Source organism: Lytechinus pictus, chromosome 7 (assembly GCF_037042905.1).
Source record: "Lytechinus pictus isolate F3 Inbred chromosome 7, Lp3.0, whole genome shotgun sequence".
Classification (NCBI taxonomy): Eukaryota; Metazoa; Echinodermata; class Echinoidea; order Temnopleuroida; family Toxopneustidae; genus Lytechinus; species Lytechinus pictus.
The window spans coordinates 36,961,901-36,987,588 of NC_087251.1; the positions used below are offsets into that span (position 1 = coordinate 36,961,901).

General features: G+C 35.6%; 1 protein-coding gene and 1 long non-coding RNA gene across 2 annotated transcripts; one reads left to right on the top strand and one right to left on the bottom strand.

The window, feature by feature from the left end:
• Positions 1–809: 809 nt before the first annotated feature.
• Positions 810–13,808, bottom strand: LOC135154774 (uncharacterized). The gene is made up of 5 exons (XR_010294215.1): positions 13,683–13,808; positions 12,750–12,899; positions 11,729–11,881; positions 10,704–10,850; positions 810–7,511 (listed from the first exon to the last, which is right to left on the bottom strand). It is a non-coding gene; the product is annotated as an uncharacterized LOC135154774 (long non-coding RNA).
• Positions 13,809–18,396: 4,588 nt separating this feature from the next.
• On the top strand, positions 18,397–22,096 carry LOC129264576 (uncharacterized). Its single transcript, XM_064101444.1, has 3 exons — positions 18,397–18,972; positions 20,052–20,221; positions 20,775–22,096. Exons 1-3 carry the CDS (start codon positions 18,703–18,705, stop codon positions 21,718–21,720), a joined length of 1,386 nt encoding a protein of 461 aa, XP_063957514.1. The 5' UTR covers positions 18,397–18,702; the 3' UTR covers positions 21,721–22,096.
• Positions 22,097–25,688: the final 3,592 nt, after the last annotated feature.

A 25,688-nucleotide genomic window follows, 5' to 3' on the forward strand; every position in this document is an offset into this window, starting at 1 on the left:
ATGGAAAATACTTGTTTAGGGTGCTTTTCGAGACCCCATGGTTGCACATAGTAGGCCACTCGTCAATGAAAGTGCCCCCCCCCCCCCCCGATATAGATAACCATTTCTTTAGCCAAAGGGACACTTTTGTAAAAATCTACCAATCACTGCCCTACCCACAGACTAGAAGATTGATGAACGAACAGCCTAGCATCACTTCATGTCAACCTTCAGGACCTGGCTAAGAAACTTCTCTGACATGATCGAAGGAACTATAAGCAAGAAGGAAATAATTCTATGGTCTGCAAATCATGCTTTGTATGATCAATTGATCATTGCAAAGAAATGAAAGACTCACAAATTCCCATGAAAGATTTTAGATGGTACAAGATCATTAGCAAATTGAATCATTTAGTGGAGGCCCTTCTCCAAATATAACTTGCGATAGTAAGCAGGTACATGCATACCTTAACCTTATAAAGCCTTGGGGGGGGGGGGGCTTCTTAGCTAAGCCTCCCTCAACATATTCGCGATTTTAAATCTGTAATGATCAGGTCACAACATTTTATGAAATTTTTCTCACGCAACTTAAGACCAAATTCACAACGTGATGGTATGGGGTTGCAAAGTTAGGCAATGTTTTGTAAGTGCATGTCAGACACGAAATTGGTCATTTAATAAATGTGATTTAATTTGACAAATCCAATGAAAATTCATTCTGTATGTACATGTAGCCAAAATTCATAAATGTATCATTATTTTTACTTTTACTGATTACAAGCTATTGATTTGAAATAGTGACAACACCCCCCCCCCCCCCCCCCCCGGTCTATGTAATTTTAAAATAGCCTGGGCTATATATAGGGTGAAATAAAATAATTTCCCCTCACTTTAAGGGATTACATTTCTGAATACCTGAATGTGATGAAATTTCCTCTGAACAGGAAATCTATTCAAATTTCATTCCAAAGAGTGTTTCCTCCTGGACACATGTTGACAAAGACTTTAAGAATCTGCTTTATCAGAATTCAAACAAGTGCAATGTGGTTTAATAGCTAGAGTTACTGACTAAGTCAGAAAATGTATCAGATGTATGTAGCTTCCCTTTTGGTGACAATATAGGCATGCATGAGGAGCAAAAAATAGTCTTTATTGACTCTGACTCTGTAATACCAAGACTTCACATTGCCTTTCATTTCATCAGAGTCAAATAAATGGGAAATCCAATAAACACAGGAAAATGTCAAATGGCTGGAAAAGACAAAATTGACCAACTGGAACTAGATCCGATGAGAATTCCTCTAATGCCATCACAAAGAGGCCAACACTCTCACAAGAGATCAGCATCTGTGAGTCCAAGAAGTGCATGAGGTTTTGAAGAGCTGGATATCATGCGTAAGCTGAAAGGAACACCATTCCTTGTGGTCAGATAGTACATGAAGATCATCACAACATAACCAGATTCCAAACACCAAATATAAAGATGTCATATGCAACTGAAACTACTTTCAGGAAGACAGCAGTACTCTCTTCAAACACACATCGCCAGTTCCTCTCTCTTCTCTTTGTGCAGAACAAATGATTATCTGCGTCGATTTGGAGTGCAAACCAGTTTTTCATCGATCTTGACCAATGGCACCAAGCTCCAAAGCCATATTGACAACACTGCTCCATCAATATTTCAAATATCAATAGGGGTCAACTTGAAACACTACTCTGGGAAGGCTCTAGAAATAAAAGTTTGACATTCCACTTCTGAAACAAGATTCCAGACTTACTTATATTGCTCTGATTGAAGGAGCATTTTTTTTTTACACATTGTGGAAAAAACTCATTGAAGTGTACAACCCTCATAAAAATGGGTGAAAATTTTAAATCCGAAGTTGAAGATTTGGGCAGACAAACCTATATTGAGAATCTACCTTGATCATCACATATCTTAACATTCGTGCAGTCCACAATATCTCTTCACATTCTGTGAATACATGATGGATACACACTCAGCAAACATGAGGTTTATGTACGTACATGGTGAAATGACTGTGATAAAGTTTGAAATATTTATTCAAATTAGTCTGACCCAAAAAAATAACACATACAGAAAAGAGAATATATATTGCAAAATCATTCACATTGCTCTATCATTGCTCTGCAATTAAAAAAATCAATGTCTGTATATAAAAATTTCTTATAAAAATTGTTTATCTTCTTAGCACGTTACTAAATCAGTCATGGCAGATATCATGTTGCAGCAATGTGAAACAAAAAGAAAGTTAGAGCAACAGCTAGAACAAATAGTACTGGGAGGTATATAAAAAAGGACTATCAATGGATTGACATACCTTGTACAGCCAACAAAAAGATAAATAAATGGGGGAAAAAACAGTAAAGGTAAAGAGAAGGGATTACAATCATTAAAAGAAAAGAGAAAAAAATCCTGATATGGGGAAAATTGCTGCCCAATATTTTCACAAAAGTTATTGCCCTCAGTACATAAACTGGAAAACTGATTGCATTGTCTCACATACTTAAGGCTACAAAAATATCATTGAAATCATTATTAAAGCACTTACATTGTGGCAAGTTGTATACCATGCACAACAGTGTCCAATGCCCTTCTCTGCACACTGAAAAATATATCTCTTGGTAGTGATGTCGCTAATTGTGTGATTCTGGCAGGAAGATCCCAGCTCAAACCAGACAGGAAGCCATGTTTGCAAGGTTTAGGGCCTACCACCATCGATTGGGGTCAACTGCTATGGTCCGTATATTGAATGAATCTTCTGGGCTGCTGGTCTTACATTCTTTTTCAAGAAATAACAAAAATCATGAATACAAAGCAAGCATATAGTACAATCAAAGACTATGGGCAGGGACAGAGATTTTCCATTTCAAAACATGGTCATTTCCGTTTCTGAAAACCTACAATTCTGTTTCAAACTTGATTTAAAATGGAGATTCTGTGTTTGTACAAAGCAAAGGCATGAATTCAGTTTGCAAAGGTAAACTCAATGAAATATCACATGAAAAGAAGACAAACAAAAATAATCTTCCATTTTGATTTACAGGTATTAAACAGAAAATCACTGTCCCTAATATACAGTACATGTCGGGCAGGTCAAAACTATTTTACATACAGGTAATAGACAAATTAAAGAGGGGTTTCACAAAAATTTGAGAATGTCTCAATATGCTCTAAAATTTTCATTTGCATGTGAAAATTAAGGTATCGCCATATTGGTTAGATCTCCCAAACAGGACGAACTCTACTGAAGATGGGGCTGTGCATTAAACACTTACATGTATGCAAGATTTGAGTGTTATTTAACAATTCATGAAACTTTTCCCAGAATTGTTTCTCTAGGAGTCATAAACTTTTGAAGCATCTAATACCTATATAAACATAACTGGCACCATACATTACTGAGACTATGAGAACATTGAAATAAACTAAATCAACTCTCAATTGCATACAGTAAAATAATGCCTCTGCCATTGAAATACATATTTCATAATTTCAAATAATGGCCTCCAGGACATTTGACCTTGTGACTAAAATAATCAAAACAGATCCTCACTCGCATCCATATAAGTTGAAATTAAAGTATTAAAACATCTTCAGTTTTTGTGAGAAAGAAATATTTTTGGGCATACAATAACCCTCAAATGGTTCTTTACTTATTGAAAAAAAAAAAAAAGTTCAAAATGACCTCTGTGACTTTTGACCTCATAACCCCAAATCACTGTGCTTCTGATATGAATACATGAAACAAGTATTCAATTATTTTGTTACACCCGCATGCATACACAAGCCAATTTTGAAGTTGAACCCTTACATGGTTCTTTATCATGGGAACAAACATATTTCTGGTACATATTGACTCCAAATCTAATCAGATTCTTGCCACTCCAATCTAAATGAAGTTGATCCCTCAAACAGTTCTTCAGTGGTTGCATGAACATGATATTTAAATAACATATTTGTCATCTGTGACCTTTGAATGCATGACAATATCTTCTGTAATATATTGATTGAATTTTATAGGTTAATAACAAACTTCCCTATACTGTGCATTTGAAATACCCGTTATCTATAATTTAGATAAAAAATGAAAATGAAAATGAAAATTTACATATCATTAGATTGGACAGAACATATCAACATTATTCATGGGAAATAAGTATATATAAAGTATTGCAAAGAAAATGGGGGAGGGGGGGGGTATACAATTCTACGACAAGTAGCTCCAGGGTAAAAAACCAGAGATAAAACTCAAGAGGCAAAAACTCTGGAAAACCTTTGGATCCACTTTTGCAGAAATAGTCAACATACACTACCCCCCCCCCCAACAATTACCATTAAAAGGTCTTGTCACATCGTTCCCTTCATGCCTTACATGTAGCTTGCGGTATCTTTTTGCTATCTGTAGGTAGCCTGCATTAACAGTATCTCGCACACAGTTGCCTACAAGAGTGCAACAAAGTCTGATTTTCCAACAAAGAAAGCATTTTGTTGCAGGAGATTGATTGGTGGTGATTTTTTTTACCTGATTGCTAAGAAAGCATGAATGCTTGTAAGCAAGCAACCAGAGGACCGATGGCTTAAGGTCCCCTCCGAAGGACCTGGTACTGAGGATTAATGCCTTACCAAAGGGCACTAGCGCACCAAGTGGGAATCGAACCCGGGTCACCGGAATACGAGTCCCCCGCTCTACCGACTGCCCACAACTTACCTGCAAGGTTTGCACAGAAGGATGTGTCAGGGCCTTAACTTTATCAAGAGAAGGTAGCAAATTAAGTTAACTTCACAAAAAACTACTAGGCATAATAACCCACATATTAATAATTATAAACTTCATGATAATTGAAATAATTTCCAACCTTATGCACATATCAATTTTTTTACTCCTAGTAATAATCATGTCCTACATAGTATGCCAGCAAAGAGATAATAGCTTGGACCTGCTCCTTGGATCTACGCAAAAGTAATCAAAACATATTTAAACACTGGGTTCATAAGTAGCTGGCATTTAGTTCATTCACTTTCATTTACCGGTACATACCGTAATGGAAATCTCCCGTGTTAGGTAGACGTTTTCAGTCGATTCATAAATTTTCAATTTAATGAATACTCAAATCTTAAAACTTAGATTTATGAATGTTTCAGTATTTTCTGCTTCAAATGCTTAAATCAAAATCATGTTATTTAAGATTGAAATAGTATCATCAGCAATTTTGAAAAACAAAATAAATTTTAAAAATGATTGAAATAAATAGGAAATTTTAAAAATTATAAACTTCACAATTTCGTTTTCAAAGGAAAGTCTGATAAGAATCCCACAAAGCATCCAGAAACAAAAGTTTGGAGCTGTATTTGAATAATTAGAGCATCTAATTTATGCATAAATATAAAGCTTAATGATTAATAATCAAAATTAAGTGTACAGTCTGTAGGTAACATTGTAGGTGACATGCATACCAATTTTTGTTGCAGAGCGCGGTAGACAGCAGAGGTGACTAACGGTCATTACAATTAAGGACACCATGCTCATACAGATTTATCAAAACAAGTAATCCTCCTTTGATCTTGGAGTATTCTAAACAATTTTTTTGTGATGATTTCCTCACCCTAAATAATGCCACAAATATTTGATTTTTGTGAAAGAATGAAAACTACACCGTTTTTCTTCTGATTTGGTAATTTTGATAAACTCTTCTTGCATTGCAACGCATGACAGGATGGGATTCTAGTACGTAGCGTCATGCTTATCACCCATGTTTGCAGGTCAAAAGTGGTTGATTATTGTATACTAATCCAGTGTTTCCACCCTTAGGAAATTTCCTGAATTCTGGGAAATTTATTATCTCTTGGTAATTTTGAGAAACATAAATAAATATCCCAAAACTCTAAAAATCTAAACTCACAATAATTTTCCTCATTATATAGCTCAAATTCTTTTTCTGCTCGCTCTTTATTCGTGATTTTGTCCCCATTTTAAGTGTGTAAAAAAAAAGGAGCCCTTAAGACTCCTTGGGGTGCATTTTGAAGTCGGGTTTAACTTAAACTCAAGTTTAAAGTTGTGGTTTAAGTATGGATAGCCAATTGTTACATGAATCACTTACAGTAGAGATATCATATTTCAGCTCATTGGCTCTCAAATCATTCATAATTGTCTAGGAAGTATAAATAGATGATTGTCTTTACCATTGAAGAATCAGGAAAGAGCACAGTAAATATAAGAAACATACAACTTAATAAAAATGTTGACACATTTGGCTTCCCATAATTTTAGCACAGAGTTAGACCATGGTCTGACTTCAGAATACAGGCCCTTGAATTTTGGTCATTAGGCCTGGTTCATGCAGGGCCATGTACCATCTATTTAAAAAAAAATAAACTTCAAAATTCCAGGTTATTCATTTCCAGCAAATCTGTTTTTTAGCTGTGGAAACACTGTACTAAATCTATGTTTTTGCAATTGTCTTACCATGGTTTCTGCATATTCCATTTCAATTTCCTTGTTTGTTATTCTTTGTAGACTCCATCCGAAGCAAAAAGTGAAATTGACAAACGGTATACTAATAAAAAGCCCTTTTATTAAACTACAAAACACAATGAAGTTTTATGCACTGTCGTCACTTGCCAGTTGAGTATTTTCTGAAGAAAAACTCAGATAAAGCAGGCTTTGAAAATAAGTCTAAACATAAGTTTCATTAACTTCTCACAGACCTGAATTCTGTCACATCAGACAATTTGAGCGGGGTTGGGATTACATGAGTCGGAATGTAGAAAATATTAAATACTTTCTTGGTTTCAAAATAATGAATTTGAATCTTAAATGAACAAAAACTTACAACCCTTGAACTTTTGGTAATTTCTTTCTCTAGCTATGTTTTGGCTATGACTGCTGTGTCACAAAACTATTACAGATAGAAAGCTATAACAAAAATTTGCAAAGAAAACATGGCAAAAAATATTGCCCAGCGATAAATATGTGAGTTATTTCCATGTAATAATGATAATAATAACAAAATAAAAATAACGTAACCTGGAATTTGTTTTTTCACGTTTTAACGCATGTAATCCCAATACTATTTGTGAGAATAACATCAAAGAGTTCAATGGCCCAAGGCATTGGGGAATGAGTTGCAATCAAACACAACTCTCAAAATCAAACGCAACTTGATTATCAACCAATCAACAGCATGCACTTGAGACTTGCGATTGATATTCTGACTTGTGTCACAAGTGTCGCAACTCTTTCTTCACCGGTCCCAGGTCAGTGAAAAACACAATGACTAATTTTAAAGCCAGCTAATTTGAAAATTCATAAAAACATGATACTCATCTGGGAAACCAGGAAAATTGTGACATTTATCAATTACACTTTTTACTTCAGATGAGAACTTCAGCAATGAAGGTTGTTCTCCTGGTCTTGTGATCTCTATCTTGACTCGGAACACATCTGATCTTAATCTCTGAGGTTCTGTTCTTGATCTTGAGCTGCAAATCTTGATCTTCAAGACTTGATCTAGGGAAAAAGAAAAGGGGCAAAAGCATTAATTAGTAAACATACAAGCTGATTCACAAACCACGAGTCTCGCCTGATTTAGTGATCAATAAAATACATGCAATATAATCTTTTGACCGCTAAATCACTATTGACCTTATCATCCTCAAGAACACACGTGTGGTATAACCAAACAATTTTTTTAACCCAGCATAAAGTTGCCATAAACACAATTGATGCAGATATAAAGTACAAGTAATGTGAGTAAGTTGAACAAAAACTTGAAAGAGTGTTGCCCGCCTTTAGACCCCTAGATGACCTTTGACACCATCATCCTCAACATATGCATGGTTTAGGGCTGTTGCTAGGTCAGACTAGGTTTGGTGAATAAATTTATAGATTATCATTAACCCGTTGAGCCCTACGGCCAAGATAACTTGCTAGGGGCATTTTCACGGTAACTAACATTACACGGCACAATTTTATACACATTTCATTGCATGCATCTCTAAAACAACAAATGATGGGAGTTTGCTTTTGATAGAGTTCATAAAGTGAACCTTGCTGTATACTCTGATACTAAGTTTTTCAATGCAACCACATTTGTTACGCATCAGCAAGCAAAAATGTGTCGGTAACTTAAGTTACGCAATAAGGACATGCAATTTCAGGGTGTTCAGTAAAATTCATGTCCTTGAGTAGATAGAGTAATAAGTTGGATGTAAATATACCTTTGTTACTAGGTTAAGATGTGTCAAAATATTAAATAATTTGTTATAGTCTTTTGGGGGCTATGTATGATAATTTTTCCACGACCATGCTGGTAACTGACGTTACACTTAAATTTGCCATAGAGATAACACATGGAACATTTCAATGAAAAAACTTTTTCTTTTTCTTAATTCCTTTTCTTTGATTTGAACATTTTATTACTTGTCGGCAATTGACATTACACATGTACCATTGCTATATGATTTTCAAATGCATAATTTTCTTGGTACTGATATGTAAGGCTTTTAAAATCATAAAAGTTTCATAATACTTCACATTTTAACTGATCAAAAGATAAGAAATGTATGTTTTACTTACTCAGGGGGGGGGGGGGGCATAGCAGCTACATGTATTCCTATGCATACTTTACACATGGATTTTTTTCTTTTATATTTACTTTTTAAACCTTTTCCTTCTGCAACCCCCCCCCCCCCGAAGAAAAAGAAAAAATGGCAAATTTAATTTTAGTAAGGGTCTCCTCCCCTACCCCTCCCCTGAATCTCATGCAACCATGCAGTTTTATTGATTTTTAATTCTGGTCAGTACAAGCAATGCTTGTTCATATCTGTCGGATTTCAATTGTCTACATAATTTGTTTAATCATTCTCATTGGTAATTTCCTTTTTTAAGCCGTCAACAGAAAATAAACTACAGGTTCTAAACTGAAAGTGTGAACTATTTGTAAATTAGAAAAAAGACAAAGTTTTAGTAGATCCATGCTAGGCCCGTTTTGAAAGTCCATTTTTGATGCACATGTACATGGTGTGTTTTTCGTTCATGTACACGTTGTAAACACTGCGAGCGTCTTATGTTTTCAGTGTTTCCGACATTTCGACACGGACCCGCATCAACATGTCAATATAATATAAAAAGGGGTCTCTATATAGCCTAAGTCGCGGTTTTAAAGCTTACCTGAGAAGTTAGAAGTATCAATCCACAAAAATTGGTGCAATTAAAAAGTTTACTCAGCTTAGCAGCGCATTGAATTAATAAAGAATGCAAAAGAAAATGAGTGCAGGGCCCTAGCTAGCGCCAACGTTCGTTGGATGCGCATTTTGCATACTGTATGTACCGTACATGCATGCACAGATCGCTGCAGAATTAAGTGTAACTGAAGTTATCGATTGATTTTCATTATTTTATTGCCAATTTGAGGAGCGTTCCTTCGTAGGCTTGTGGCACATGTGTACGAGCGTATCAACACGTAACTGCAGCAATGATCGCTGTCGCAATTGGTGATTCTCAAATTGGCTCTGAGTGTGATTGAACAACGCTTTCGAGCTAGCTTTCGAGACCGGAGCAGACCCATTTCGTGGTACAAAAACTTGAGTCTCCATAATGAATGTGGATTAAATCAGCGATTTTGGAAGTAAACTCTAGGTTAATTGAAATATATTGACATATTAGTGATTAAAACATGTACAGTGTCTGAGAACTAAGAATTAAGGTGAGGCTGTGAGCATGTTCACTGACTTTACACTCCCATGCAAGCTTTATGCAGAAAATGATGCTACCGTGTACACGATGATGGAATTTAGTACACGTGCACTGACTTGACCGTGCGTGTACACGTGTACCCGAAACGGGCCTAATCCATGCAACATTGATCAAATCTGTCAAATTTCACTTTTCATCTATACTTGTATTAAACCAAATACAAAAATTGTATCACACCTCCAGAGCTACAAACCAGTACATTTTTGGCGTATTTAGTACGTTTGTGCAGCCAAAATACGACAGTACGTTTTTTCTTTTAAAAATACGCTTTTGTATTTAAAAAAAAAAATATATATATTTTTTCTATTTGTCTCAACGTGATATAAATCACAGTATGGCATAATCATTCATCTAAATACAGCAAGTAGGCGTACAAGGCAAAATAATGAAAAAATGAAATGTATGACATTTTTTTATACACACCAATAACAGTAAGGGTTTATGTTCAATTGGCCTAATGCCAGTTTGTCCACTATCCATATGGTCTAATTGCCATTTAGTCCACTCACCATTCCATCTAATAACCAGTTGGCCCAATAGCCATTTAGTCCATGTACCATTTGGTGTAATTGGACTAAAAAATGAATATTAGACCAACTGGTTATGAGACGAAATGGCCATAAACAAACTGGTGATTAGACAAAGTAATTATTAGACCAAATGGTTATTGGACCAAATGGTTGTTAGACAAAATGTTGGACAGAATGGCATTAGACTAGATATGAAATTACTTTAAAAACAAGGTTAGGTGTTCTTACAGTATCCAGAAAATCTATTTAAAATTCAGTACTACACCTTGATATGGTGATGAGCATGGAGCATTACACATTTTGGACTATTGAATGTTGTTGACAAGGCTCATACCTACATGGAGTAATATACTTTGTACCTCATATGAGACCAATGTCAACAAAGTGGGTGTATACCTAGTGCCAACTTAGTTACCTAAAACTTCCTTGTTGTTGTTCCTGGGCTGAGTAGATAATCATGGTCATGGTTGATGACATCACAGTGCTTTCTTCCTGCTATTGATTGCGCTAATTCCAGTCCTGTGATGTTCTGTCAATTTCATCAAAACTCAGAGACAATCTCCTGTTCGGGAGAGAGACAAATTGGTGCCAAATAAAAATGTGATAAGCAGATACCTTATGAAAAAAATACCATGTTCATCTCTCTACATGTACTTAAAATATTCATAATATACTTTTGTTTTCAGAACATCTTTTGTTATCATCTATACACAAAAAGAAATTGGATTTTGACCTGTGCCACTGTGGGACAAAATATTAGATGGAAAAATTTTGTTTCTTTTACGCTTTTGCAAATCAAGTCTTATATTTGGAGACTGCCTCCCATATTATCAGAGATTTTCAGATACTGGCTGTGCACTTCTACTCATTGTTGATGTATGAGTGGGATATCACACACCTTGTTCACCTTGCCAAAGGGAGGATCCTCATAGCATCAACATTCTTGGCATTCAAATGATCATAATGATATACATCCAACTTTCTTCAAGCTACTTGTCCAAACTTTATCCTTTGATTAAAATTCTATTTCACACTAGTAAGCTCACTTCACAATTTTTCACGTTGTTCAAATTCCACAGGTAGAGTTGCCAGATAATCATTTTTAATAAAAAATTTATTCCCTAAAATAAGAAAATTCATATCAGGCAATATTGTCCCAAGTCCATGTTTAATTCTTTCCTGATTCAAATGAATTTACTTGATCTACTTTAGATATGAAATGACTACACCCATCAAGCAAGGTTAGGTGTTCTTACAGTATCCTGAAAATCTACTTAAAATTCAGTACTACACCTTGATATGGTGGCATATATGGAGCATTACAAATTTTGGACTATTTGAATGTTATTGACAAAGCTTGTACCTACATGGAGTAATATACTTTGTACCTCATATGAGACAAATGTCAACAAAATGGGTGTATACCTAGTGCCAACTTACCTACAACTTCCTTGTTGTTGTTCCTGGGCTGAGTAGATAATCATGGTCATGGTTGATGACATCACAGTGCTTTCTTCCTGCTATCGATTGCGCCGATAAATCCGACAGTCCAGTGATGTTCTCTCAATTTCATCAAAACTCAGAGACAATCTCCTGTTTGGGAGAGACAAATTGGTGCCAAATAAAAATGTGATAATCAGATTCCATATGAAAAAAAATACCCTGTTCATCTCTCTACATGTATTTAAGATATTCATAATCTACTTTTGTTTTCATAACACCTTTTGTTATCATCCATACACAAAAAGAAATTGGATTTTGACCTGTGGGACAAAATATTAGATGGAAAAATTTTGTTTCTTTTACGCTTTTGCAAATCAAGTCTTATATTTGGAGACTGCCTCCCATATTATCAGAGATTTACAGATACTGGCTGTGCACTTCTACTGATTGTTGGTGTACGAGTGGGAAATCACACACCTTGGTCACCTTGCCAAAGGAAGGATCTTCATAGCATCAACATTTTTGGCATTCAAATGATCACATTGACATACATCCAACTTTCTTAAAGTTACTTGTCCAAACTTTATCCTTTGATTAAAATTCTTTTTCACACAAAGCTAACTTCACAATTTCTCAAGTTGTTCAAATTCCACGGGTAGAGTTGCCAGATAATCATTTTTAATAAAAAATTTATTTCCTAAAATAAGAAAATTCATATCAGGCAATATTGTCCCAAGACCATGTGTAATTCTTTCCTGATTCAAATGAATTTACTTGATCTACTTTAGATATGAAATGACTACACCCATCAAGCAAGGTTAGGTGTTCTTACAGTATCAAGAAAATCTAGTTAAAATTCAGTGCTACACCTTGATATGGTGGCATATATGGAGCATTACAAATTTTGGACTATTGAATGTTATTGAAAGGCTCATACCTACATAGAGTAATATACTTTGTACCTCATATGTGACCAATGTCATCAAAGTGGGTGTATACCTAGTGCCAACTTAGTTACCTAAAACTTCCTTGTTGTTGTTCCTGGGCCAAGTAGATAATCATGGTCATGGTTGATGACATCAGTGTTTCTTCCTGCTATCGATTGTGCCGATTAATCCGACAGTCCTGTGATGTTCTGTCAATTTCATCAAAACTCAGAAACAATCTCCTGTTTGGGGAAGAGACAAATTTTTGCCAAATAAAAATGTGATAAGCAGATTCCATATGAAAAAATACCCCGTTCATCTTCTACTTAAAATATACTGTTTTTATCAATATAAACAAAACCAAATGGGCTTACTGTTGATGTAGTTTCTATTCAATTTTTGCAAAACAAGTTTCAGATTAGGAGACCATCTCCCATATTCATCAGAGAGTCTCCAATACTGACTGTGCACCTATACTCATTGTTGATGTATGAGTAGGAAATCACACCTGAGGATCTTCATAGCATCAACATTCTTGGTATTCAAATGATCATATTGACATACATCCAACTTTCTTAAAATTACTTGTCCAAACTTAATCCTTTGATTAAATTTTGTTTTCACACTGTAAGCTAATTTTACAATTTTTCAAGTTGTTCAAATTCCACGGTTGCCAGATAATCATTTTCAAAACAAATTTTATTCCCTAAAAACAGAAAATTCATATCAGGCAATATTGTCCCAAGTCCCTGTTTAATTCTTTCCTGATTCAAATGAATTTACGTGATCTACTTTAGATATGAAATGACTAAACCCATCAAGCAAGGTTAGGTGTTCTAAAATGATCCAGAAAATCTAGTTATAGTTCAGTGATATACCTTGAAATGGTGGCATACATGGTGATTGACAAATTTTGGACTATTTGAATGTTATTGACAAAGCTTGTACCTACATGGAGTAATATATTTTATACCTCATATGAGACAAATGTCAACAAAATGGGTGTATACCTAGTGCCAACTTACCTACAACTTCCTTGTTGTTGTTCCCGAGTTGAGTAGATAATCATGGTGATAGTTGATGACCTCACGTTGTTCTTCCTGCTATTGACTGCGCAAATAAATTCCAGTCCTGTGATATCCTCTCAATTTCATCCTGTTTGGGAGAGAGATAAATTGGTGCCAAAAAATTGTGATAAGCAGATTCCTTATTAAAAATTACCCCTTTCCTCCATGTACTTAAAATATTCATAATCTACTTTTGTTTACATAACATCTTTTGTTATCATCTATAATACTCTATACACAAAAACAAATTGGATTTTGACCTGTGTGACAAAATATTAGATGGAAAATTTTGGTTTCTTTTATGCTTTTGCAAATCAAGTATTATATTTGGAGGCTGTCTCCCATATTATCAGCGATTTCAGATACTGTCTATGCACCTCTTCTCATCGATGATGTATGAGTGGGATATCACACACCTTCATAGCATCAACATTCTTGGCATTCATATGATCATATTGACATACACATCCAACTCTCTTGAAGTTGCTTGTCAAAATTTTCTCAAACTTTATCCTTTTTTCTGCTGCACACTAGCTAACTAAATAAGTTATCAGGTTGTTCAAATTCCACAGGTAGAGTTGCCAGAGTAATATTTTTTATTTTCTAAAATCAGACAATTCATATCAGACAACTTTGTTCCATGTCCCTGTGTAATTTTTTTTCCTGATTCATATGAATTTACATCTACTGTGGATATTAACTGACTAAACATATAAAAGAAGGTTTTAATAGTATTCTAATAGTATCCAGAAAATCTAGTACAAATTCAGCATTACACCTTGAAATGGGGCGTACATGGAGCCTGACAATTTTTTTACTAGGTTGAATGTTGTTAACAAGTCTTGTCCTGACATTGAGTAATATACTTTGTATCTCACAATGTTACGCCGCACAAGTCACCCAGTGAAAATTTCTGTTGAGATATGATGGACATATACTGGCTTTGTTGAGTTGAACTTGATTGGAAAATTACTTCATTTTTGCATCGAAAACTCAATGAATTCAAACAGCTTGTTTCCAGATATCTCATGAAGATATGAACATATTTGTATTTGCATTAGAAATATGACAATCATTTGACAAAGGGGTCTACCCCGATCCTTAAAATTATTCTGCATTTGTGACAATATTGTCAAAAACATTAGAAAATCTTGTCACCTTCTAATCAAGGATCATGAAATTGCACACATCTACAAACAAATTAGTAAATGTGATTCCAACCCTTTTTTGACAAAATATCTGTCTCGTTCGTTCTCCTTCTTTCAAAATTGAAAACAAATGGCCGATCGATACCGCGCGACGAACGCGACATGGAGATCTAACTTTTCCTTTTTTGAGGGTCCAGTTGGTGCCTGTATGTCAAGATTCTGTGTCACGATAGACCTTCATCCATATAATTTATTTTTCCCCCTTTTATTTGGAGTGCTAAATTGCGACCCCGTTCTACCCCATTTTGGAGAGTACCCGATGTCTGCTTAGTATTACACAGAAGAGTCCTGGGTTAGACTTGGTCTTGCTTCACTACACCTCATCAATAGACTCAAATTTTTCATCCACTCTGTACCGGGTGCCTATGGCTATGCCCCAAAATTAATTAAGCCAAACTGTATTAATTTTCAAAATAAAATAAAATTTTTAATAAAATAAAGTCAAAGAGGTGTCTAGGTCTTTGTATAATTTTTTTTTTATTTCTTACCCTGAAAAAGACCTGAATCTGCTGTTTTGGTCTAAAAAAAAGAGAGAATTATTCTTCTTCCATTGAGTAGTCCTCTTTGTAGAGTATAGTCTTGAGATATTATCATTGACTTATTGCATTTTTAGGTGCATGATTCATGAATAGACCACAGTTCAACTGGAGTAAATCTAGTCTAAGTACCTGTTTTCATTTTATTTAAGTTAATGTAGGTCTAGGTCTATATTTTTGCCAGCATAATATTTGAACAATTAAAATCATCTTGGGCCTGGCACAATAGTTTGTAGTAGTCTAACGTTAGCTTGTATAAAAATTACAAATCCCTGTGGCCATGGATTGGGGGGGGGGGATAAAAAATACATGGCCCTGCTGGGGACTAGTACTAATACTATTACTCGGTCCTCACACTAACTGCGTGCATGATGGCTAGCTGTCTCTGACTCTGTCTTAGACAGCTGGGAGCCGTCTGCTTCGAGGAGTTTTTTAACATTTTTTTAAATTTCTCCACGTACGTACACAGCCACCATTAGGGGGTTAAAAATGCAAAATACCCCAGACAGGGCTCATCGATTTTTGTCTTTATTTCATAAAAATGTATGAAACGAACTGGACCAAAATAAAGAATATTGGCCTGAAATGCACCAAAAAGGGGAAAAATAAACTTAAAAGGACAAAAAAAAATCAGTGACTTTCTTCGGCTGTTGCACAACTTCACTTCCCTGGTTTATCCGAACTTGATACATAAACATATGGCCATTGAGTCCCTGTACAGATCGAATTAGATCTTCGATCTCTGTATTGTAATTGGTGAGTGGAGCGAACAGAGTTCAGTGGAACAACCAATAAAACAGAGTCCGAAGCTTTTGGTCTAACTCTGTCTGTGACTGTCTGACTGTGTAGGAGGAAAAGTCTATGTCAAAAAAGTTGACAAAACGGCTCGGTTTTAAAAATGGCAAAGGTAAAAATGGCAAAGGTAAAAATGACGAAGGTATAAATGACAGCAGTAAAAATGGCAGAGGTAAAAATGGCAAAGGTAAAAATGGCAGAGGTAAAAATGGCAGAGGTAAAAATGGCAAAGGTAAAAATGGCAAAGGTAAAAATGACGAAGGTATAAATGACAGCAGTAATAATGGCAGAGGTAAAAATGACAGAGGTATAAATGGTCAGTCTTAAACCCCAATGCCAAAAAATTCAAAAAGCCCCTCCATGCAATCAGTAGATTAAATACGGTTCTGAGAAGAAAATTGGAATTATGTTTGACTAATGGAAAGGGTAACATTTTTAAATGATATTGTAGGTCTTCTGCACCAAATTGGTAACACTTGAGTTGGTATTTCTTATTGTTTCCTGGACTTACATGCACGGCCTTCTCAATTCAAATTTGAAGCACACTTTGGATCCCAAGTGTTATACTTAATTCAGTAGGGGAAATTCACACTGATATAAAGTTTATTGGAGAAATAGCAGCAAATAATTAAAATGATATTGGTGGGGGTTTTAGGGAATCCATCAAAGATTTAAAAAGCTATTAGAATTTTACATTTTAACGGTGACGTCATTTGCGAGCAGTTTTTCCCACATACCGTAAGGGCGCTAGTATACACCCAACCCAAAAAGTACCTCGCTGAGGTCAATGACCCATTCTTGACCGGCCTAGTTCCGTAACGCGTACTCTAAATTTGATGCGCATCGGCACACTTATGCCTGTAGCATAGTTCTGTACGCACACCGCATTGCACATCGTACATACGAATAATTGAATAGAAGAAATCGAGTGAAATCTTACCTTTCAGATACACTTTGCGACGAAGTTGGTGTTTCCAGATTGGTGAGTAACTTATAAATATTCAATTTTTATGTAATTTTTTAGTCCAAAATATGTTAAAACGCTTAGTCTCGCCCATCAGGGGGAGCACGGGTTCTGTAGGTCTAGACTAGTCGCCTTTCTTATCGATAATGGCCGTTTCGTTGTTGTTAGCACTGATCGAAAGTGAACGTACACGGCGAGATGGCGCTCCTCTAGTATCCGCCCAGCGTATGATTTAGCTTTGCTTTTGGCAAAGGGCCAATGGCAATGCAGGATATATGTATATTCTAGATCTATTAATTGATTGATTTGGAAAATGTACTTGTACTACAGTCAGCTTTAGTTTCACCGGTGATTACTCCATGATGAAAATAAAGGAGATTATGAGATATGTTAAGAATATAAAAGTGACTTGATGATGGATGATTATGATGGTGATTAACTGACTATGGATAATAATGATGATGATGATGATGATGATGGGGATGATGATAGGTGATGATAATAATTTCATGTGAATATGTGATGATGACAATGATGACGATGATGGTGGTGGATAATGATGATAATTTGGCGATGATGATGATGGATAATGAAGTGATGGATAATGATGATGATGATGTTGATGATGATGATAATAATAATTTCATGATGTGATAATAATGATGATGATGATAGAAGATGATGAATGATGGTGGTGGTGGATAATGATGATAATAATTTGGTGATGATAATTTGGTGATGATGATGATGATGACGAATTGACGATGATGGTGATGGATGATGATGATGTTGATGATGATGATAATAATAATTTCATGATGTGATAATAATGATGATGATGATAGAAGATGATGAATGATGGTGGTGGTGGATAATGATGATAATAATTTGGTGATGATGATGATGATGACGAATTGACGATGATGGTGATGGATGATGATGATGTTGATGATGATGATAATAATAATTTCATGATGTGATAATAATGATGATGATGATAGAAGATGATGAATGATGGTGGTGGTGGATAATGATGATAATAATTTGGTGATGATAATTTGGTGATGATGATGATGATGACGAATTGACGATGATGGTGATGGATGATGATGATGTTGATGATGATGATAATAATAATTTCATGATGTGATAATAATGATGATGATGATAGAAGATGATGAATGATGGTGGTGGATAATGATGATAATAATTTGGTGATGATGATGATGATGACGAATTGACGATGATGGTGAATGATGATGATGATGACGATGATGATGATGATAGAAGATGATAAATGATGGTGGTGGTGGATAATGATGATACTAATTTGGTGATGATGATGGATAATGATAATAATTTCATGATAATAATAATTTGGTGATGTGATAATAATGATGATGATGATGGTGGAAAATGATATTGGTGGATAATGATGACTTGATGATGAACAAATTCTATTTCTCCCTTAGATCATGCCCCGTGCTCCTAAATGGAAACAGGACGACGTAGCTGCGGCGTTACGTAGAGTACGGTTCAGTGAGCTTTCGATAAGAAAGGCTTCACAGGAATATAGAATTCCCTACGAAACCCTGCGTGACAAAGTATCAGGGAGAGCTCCGACATCGGTTTCGAGATTCGGTCCACGACCATTCCTCACAGAGAAGGAGGAGGAGGAGATAGTACGATGGACGATCAAGATGGGGAGAATCGGTTTTGGACAAACCAGGGGAGACATTCAGTCCGTAAGTATGCAGAAAAATTTTCTTCCTGATGCTTCGTGAAAGGTCGAGTCCATCCTAGAAAAATGTTGATTGGTAACAATAAAGAACAATCAAACAAAAATATCGCTGAAAATATAATCGTTATCGGATGTAAAATAAGGAGGTTATGATATTTGTAAGTTTCACTTATTTTTCACAAAACAGTTTTATGCACAACTCAGTGACATGCATGCAAATGAGAGAGTGGATGATATCCATCACTCACTATTTTTTTATTGTTTGAATTATGTCAAATTACAGATTTGACAATTAGGACCAACTTGACTGAACCATAAAATGATAACAAAATTGAATTAATTCTACATATTCTTGGATGAATAAAACTTTTTGTTTCACGTAAGAATGAGAAGAAAATGAAATTATTTCATATTTCATGCACATTACATAGTGAGTGACGTTATCAATCCCCTCATTTGCATACTGACTGGACCAGGATGTGCATTTAACTGTTTTGTGACTGAAATTAAAGAAAAAAAATAAAATGTTTTATTTTACATCCAATTTTGATGAAATTTGACTTTTCTCCTATTATTTGAATAAACTTCGGGTTTGGGTGGACTTGTCTGTCATTAACAAAACCAATTTCATCATGTAGCTAACGTGATAAATCGATAAGAATGTTGCAATTTTGGTAATGCTGCTTAAGGGCTACTACTTTTCTTACTGTTATTACAACAACAATAATAATGATAGTAAAAATTGAAATAATATGAATGGTAATGATAATAATAATAAAAACAATGATACTAATAGTTATAATGGAAGATAATTTTTGACAATTATATTTGTTATATAGATTATAATGCTATTAACACAGCTAATAATACAATAAATTAAAATAAAGACATATAAAGTAATGAAGAATAATAATTGTATAACACTATAAATTATTCATTAGCTCTTACATGTAACTGTTAAAAAAGAAAAGGAAATATTCCTCATAACACCATGATCTTTCAAGAAAATTGCAGAAAGGTATTTAATCCACTCAAATAAAGATGGAGAATAAAATGAAAGTCTTTGCTTTTCTTGTTATTCAGGTCGTGAAGAAAATGCTTGACAAAGATGGCAGGGCAAACCCCTTTGTAGAAAACAAGCCTGGGAAGCGTTGGTGGAGCAGTTTCCGTGCAAGGCACCCTCAATTAGTTTTCCGGAAGCCACAACCAATTGGAAAAGAGCGTACAGCAGTTACAAAGAATCGAATAGACAAGTATGTCTTCACAATTATATATATATTTCTGTTAAAATAGGTTAAATACAGACCGAGTATTCTTTTTTTAATAACATGTTGCCATTATATCCTTCTTTCCTTTTTCTTCTTCCTTTTATTTTTCTTGTTCCTATTATTTTCTTCTTATTCTTCTCCCTTTTTTCATTTTCTTCTTCTCCTGTTTCTTCTACTTCTTCTAGGAAACGAGTCACTTTCCATGATAATATTTTGCCCAAGATTTTCATCAAGATTTTCATGAATGGCATAATCCTAGTTGTTGTGTGTTTGGACAATCAATTTTTAAACAGCCATTTGGAAAAAGTAACCAGCTAAGTTTCATTCATTTTTGGTACAAAATTAAATGGATGACAATAATATATGGAACAAATTACTGAAATAATATTTTGTGTGTGTGTGTTAATCAAAAGACAAAAATAAGGCTTCAAAATATTAAAATGTCTACACCCAACCCCCATCATACATGCAAGTCATTAATCAAATACATATGAGTGAAGGTGTTCCACATACCTTTGTGTTTCTCCCTCATTCACAGATGGTTCAAAGAATTGGAAGAATTCTTAGGAGAAAACAATGCAAGAAGCATTCTCGATGAGCCAAATCGACTCTTCAATGCCGACGAATCAGGATTCCCGCTTGGTGGGAGAGCATCTGATCGGGTATTGTCATTAAAAGGCGAGAAAGTCATCCAACAATTTAAGAATGCTGAAAAGGGACAGGTAACTGTGCTTGTCACTGCATGCGCGAGTGGTAGCTTTTTGCCACCAATGATTGTTTTACCGGGGCGACACGGTGACGGTTCTGCATACCAAGGAGCGCCAAGGGGTGCTTTCTTTGCTAGGACCAAAAACGGCTGGATGGATAGCAAAGCCTTTTATGGTTTCATTGCTAATCTTTTCCAGCCGTATTTGGTCCAGATGAAAGTACCCCTTCCAGTGCTCCTGCTCGTCGATGGCCTTTCGGCACATCAAACGCTGGAGGTAGCGAAGCATTGTGAGGCGAATCGGATTCTTTTGTACCGATTCCCTCTCAATGCTACGCACATCCTCCAGCCGTGCGATGTGTCTGTGTTCAGATCATTAAAGGCATCGTGGAATCGAGCGGAGGAGCAGTTCCGTTACCAAAACCCCGGTGATTATGTCACAAGAGTGACGTTTTCGCGCGTGTTCGCCGGCGCGTGGAAGGAGCTTCTGGGGAAGCCAGAAATTGCATCTTCTGGTTTTCGGGCAGCAGGGATCTACCCGTTTACGAAATTGTTTCGTGAAGAGCTACTACGTCCAGCAGACTTGTACAGTTTCATAGATAAGAATCCTCAAGAAGGAGAGACACCATCATCTAGGAATAGTGCTTTTATTCCGGTAGACGATGACATGAGGTCATCTCAACCCGATGAACCTGATGATGATGCACCATCTTCGTCATCAGCTCATCGGGAACATGGAGTCAGCTGCATCGTGGATACTTCCGAGTATCCATGGTGATGCTCCATGTGGAGACAGGCCTCTAAACGAGGCATTCATCTCGCCGTCGCTAGATGAATGCCTCGTTTATCCCGAGATTGAAGTCTCAAATCAAAGGAGAAGGAAAAGGCAACTGCCTGAGGCAATAAGTGGAGAGGCGTTTATAAGATTCGCCGAGGAACGAGCGAGAGAGAAAAGAGCGGAGGAGGAGAGGAAAAAACAGAGAAGAGAGGAACGGGAACAGAATAGAGTGGAAAAAGAGAGAAGGAAGGAAGTTGAAAAGGAGAAGAGGCGAAAACGACAACAAGAACTTGAGCAGAGGAAACTAGAACGGGAGAGGAGAGTAAGAGAGAAGTTACAGCGGATGAAAGAAGTGATTGAGAGGAAAGCGAGAGAGAAGAAAGAAAGAGAGGCAGAGAGAGAGAAAAAAAAGGGCGGTAAGAGGAGAGAGAAGAGTGTGAGGGTGGATGATGATGACGATGATGTGTATGTATGCCCTGAATGTTTGATGATGAATGATGATGAGTGGATTGGATGTGATTACTGTATGGCGTGGGTACATCACAAGTGCTCTGCTCTTTGTGATGTACCAATTGTAGATGTAAATAAGTATATGTTTAAGTGTAATTTCTGTTAAAATTTAATAGGTATAAGTTATGTTATGTCAAAAAGTGCAATTTCTCTTACATGAGCAAGTCTGATGGTGACTATACTCTGAATATATAATATAACCTCTGCAATCTAATGTAGTGTAAAATGTAAACTATTCTATAGCTCTATCTCTACACCATTCTCTAATCTAGACTCCAATCTCTATATCTGCAATCTATTCTGTAACCATGCAATCTATATTATGAATTGGTTTCAGAAGTTCTCTAACCCCTTTAATAATTGTTCTGGTCAAGACTTTACAGCCAAACAGGTTTTTGACAACCTTGAATGCTTGACCAAAATATAATTATTCTGAATTGGAGGGAGTTGACCTTTTAGGGAGAAGATGAAATATAGTGAATAAGAAACCGATTTATGTGCGTGCGTCAAAAGTTTAGCTGGAAGAAGAATGAGTAATACTTTCTTAAGAAAGATGGAATTGATAGACATATAGTTTCCTGTTATACTTCTTGTAAAAGATTTGATTAAGTATTGATTATGTATTGATATGTTATTAAATATGTATTGATTTGTTTTTTAATATATTGAATATGTGAGATATCATCACATAACAATATATTCATCCGTCATGAACTTGTTTCTGCTATAACTGGAAGATTCCTGCTGCTCGGTTGGCATAGCGCAGTTACCTGTCCCCTTTCTCTTTTGTTTTTTTTCCCCCGAAATGTATTAAAGGGGAGTATCTGCTTTAACATGTTGGTCTTTCTAGCAAGAATAAATTATTAAAAGGCTTCTACATCAATGCCAATATTTGTTAACATTTACATTTTATGTATAACTGTTAAATGTGATTATTTTCAAAAAGAAAAAAAAGGCTTCTACCGTGATGTATATTATTTTGCTTGTCGTTTGAATTCTTTTAAGTTTATGACGTTTGTTGATAGAGAGTGACATGAAAGTAAACTATTTTTGGGAGCATGAGGAGGAAAATACGTAAATAGGCCTATATAATGAAGACTATATGACACTTATAATAAAAACCAAATCAAATAAAGAGCAAAAGAGGTGAAATATTTAATGAAGGGGGATGTAGGAGGTGGAGGAGGAGAAAAAAATAGCGAAAAACAAGAAGAAAAACGTGGTATACCAATGGCAAAGAGAATTGGCATTAAAAGGAAGAATGATAATTAATGAGACAAAATGGTATGGTGTAATAAAAAAAAATGAAATGTCATTTTTTTTTTTTTTTATGAAAATGGTTTTTATTGTACCTCAAGTATATCAACATACAAATCATTTCACATCTGCTCCTGAAAGAATTTTTTTTGGCAATCATGAACCACTGATTAAAAAATTGAGAAGAAGGACTCTAGGAGCCTATCTATATAATATATTTTGGTGGATAAAATACGTGGCAGCTGCTAGTATACGACCTCTGTCAATTTAACCTCTGCCTTTTTTACCTCTGCCATTTTTTTTACCTCTGCCATCTTTACCTCTGCCATATTTACCTTCGCCATTATTACCTCTGCCATTTTTACCTCTGCCATATAATCATATTACCGTACCTTTGCCATTTTTACCCGGCACTGACAAAAACTGCACAAATAAAATGAATCAGGTTAAAGATAAATACCTCCTTAATAATATTGCTCAATGCTGAATCTAACATGATGATGGTCGGTCAGCACGGGCTCAAATGTAAAGTTCAGGGTCAGCTGCTCACGACTCGACTAGTATTACTATTAGTAACGTTAGAGTCAGGGATCCGCGGCCGAATTAGAAGCGGGATTTTGGAAGGAATTGCTCTGGAGCATGCACGGGGATCCAGCGGCCCAGACCTGTTGCGTTGAGAGCCCGAGTGGCATGTCTATCCGCTCAAATTTCCGAGGTCGTGGAGTGGCAGGCTATACTGGTTCGCCTGCTATTGGTAAAATCAGACCAACTTGGAATATACAAGAGTACCGGTAATGCTGTGTAGGTCTACTGATACGTTTTTAAACATCAAATCTAGCCCAAATTTCTACAAAATTAACAGAAAAGTTCATCAATTCGAAATTCCCGCTGCGAGTACGAGGCCCCATTTTTTCCCCTTGTGAACGAAGGTATCCGACATCTAGCCATCAACGAGAAAAGAAAAATTACCTGTTTAAATCATTAATGTTCCTGTTATTATAGTTCCCACTGTCACAAATGATTTAAAACAAAATTGATATCTGGAGTCCAATGCAGCTTCCAAAATAGGCTTGCACTATAAATTAATGAAATCTTGTCTTTTCTTAAGTCGGCATATGCAGATATAAGTTAGTTAGAGATATAGACAGATTTCTGGTAGATGCTGATAAAACAAATAGTCTATTTGAAATTAAAGGAAAAACGATAGAATTAAGACAGTCAAAATATAAGAAAACTTTTTTTTTAAAATCATTATTAAAATACTGATTCACTTCACTCTCCTTATAATTGCCATCACCTTCATTACCATTAGCATAAATAAGGAGATTCAGATTTTTCATTCATCATGACACAGAATAACTGGATTGGATATGGTGAAATTTAATTTGCTGCCCATGAATACGAGTGTCATTGGTAAAGAAATCCAGAGCTCCCCATTATCACAGTCATCAGGTGTCTTCATCATAATCATCATCATACATCCTTCATTATCATCATCATTATAACCTCCATTATCATCACCAACAACATAACCTCCACCATCGTAAACATAACCTACATTACATCCTTCATCATCATGAAAACCTCATTTATCCTCATCACCATAACCTCCATCATCATCACCAACACCTTCATTACTTACATCCTTTATTATCATTATCATCATCATTATAACCTCTGTTATTATCATCATCAACACCATCAACATAACCTTGCTTCATTACATCATTCATTATCATCGTTATAACCTCCATTATCATCAACACCATCAACATAACCTTGCTTCGTTACATCCTTCATTATCATCATCATTATAACCTCCATTATCATCATCACAACCACCATCATCAACACCATCAACATAACCTTGCATCATTACATTCTTCACTATCATTATAACCTCCATTGTCATTCATCATCATCATGTACTTCATTACATCATCATTATAACCTCCATTACCATCACAACCTCCATCAACATAACCTTGCTTCATTACATCCTTCATTATCATCATCATCATTATAACCTCCATTATCATTCATCATCATCATATTATACAAATAATGCATGCAGCCGAGTGCGTTAGTGGAAATGCAGAGCACGCAAGGTTTCTTTAGATAGGTGCCGCACTGTGCACGAGCCGCTTGTGGCGAGTGCCCAGTGTGCTCCATCTGAAGAAACCGAGCTTTCTCTGCATTTA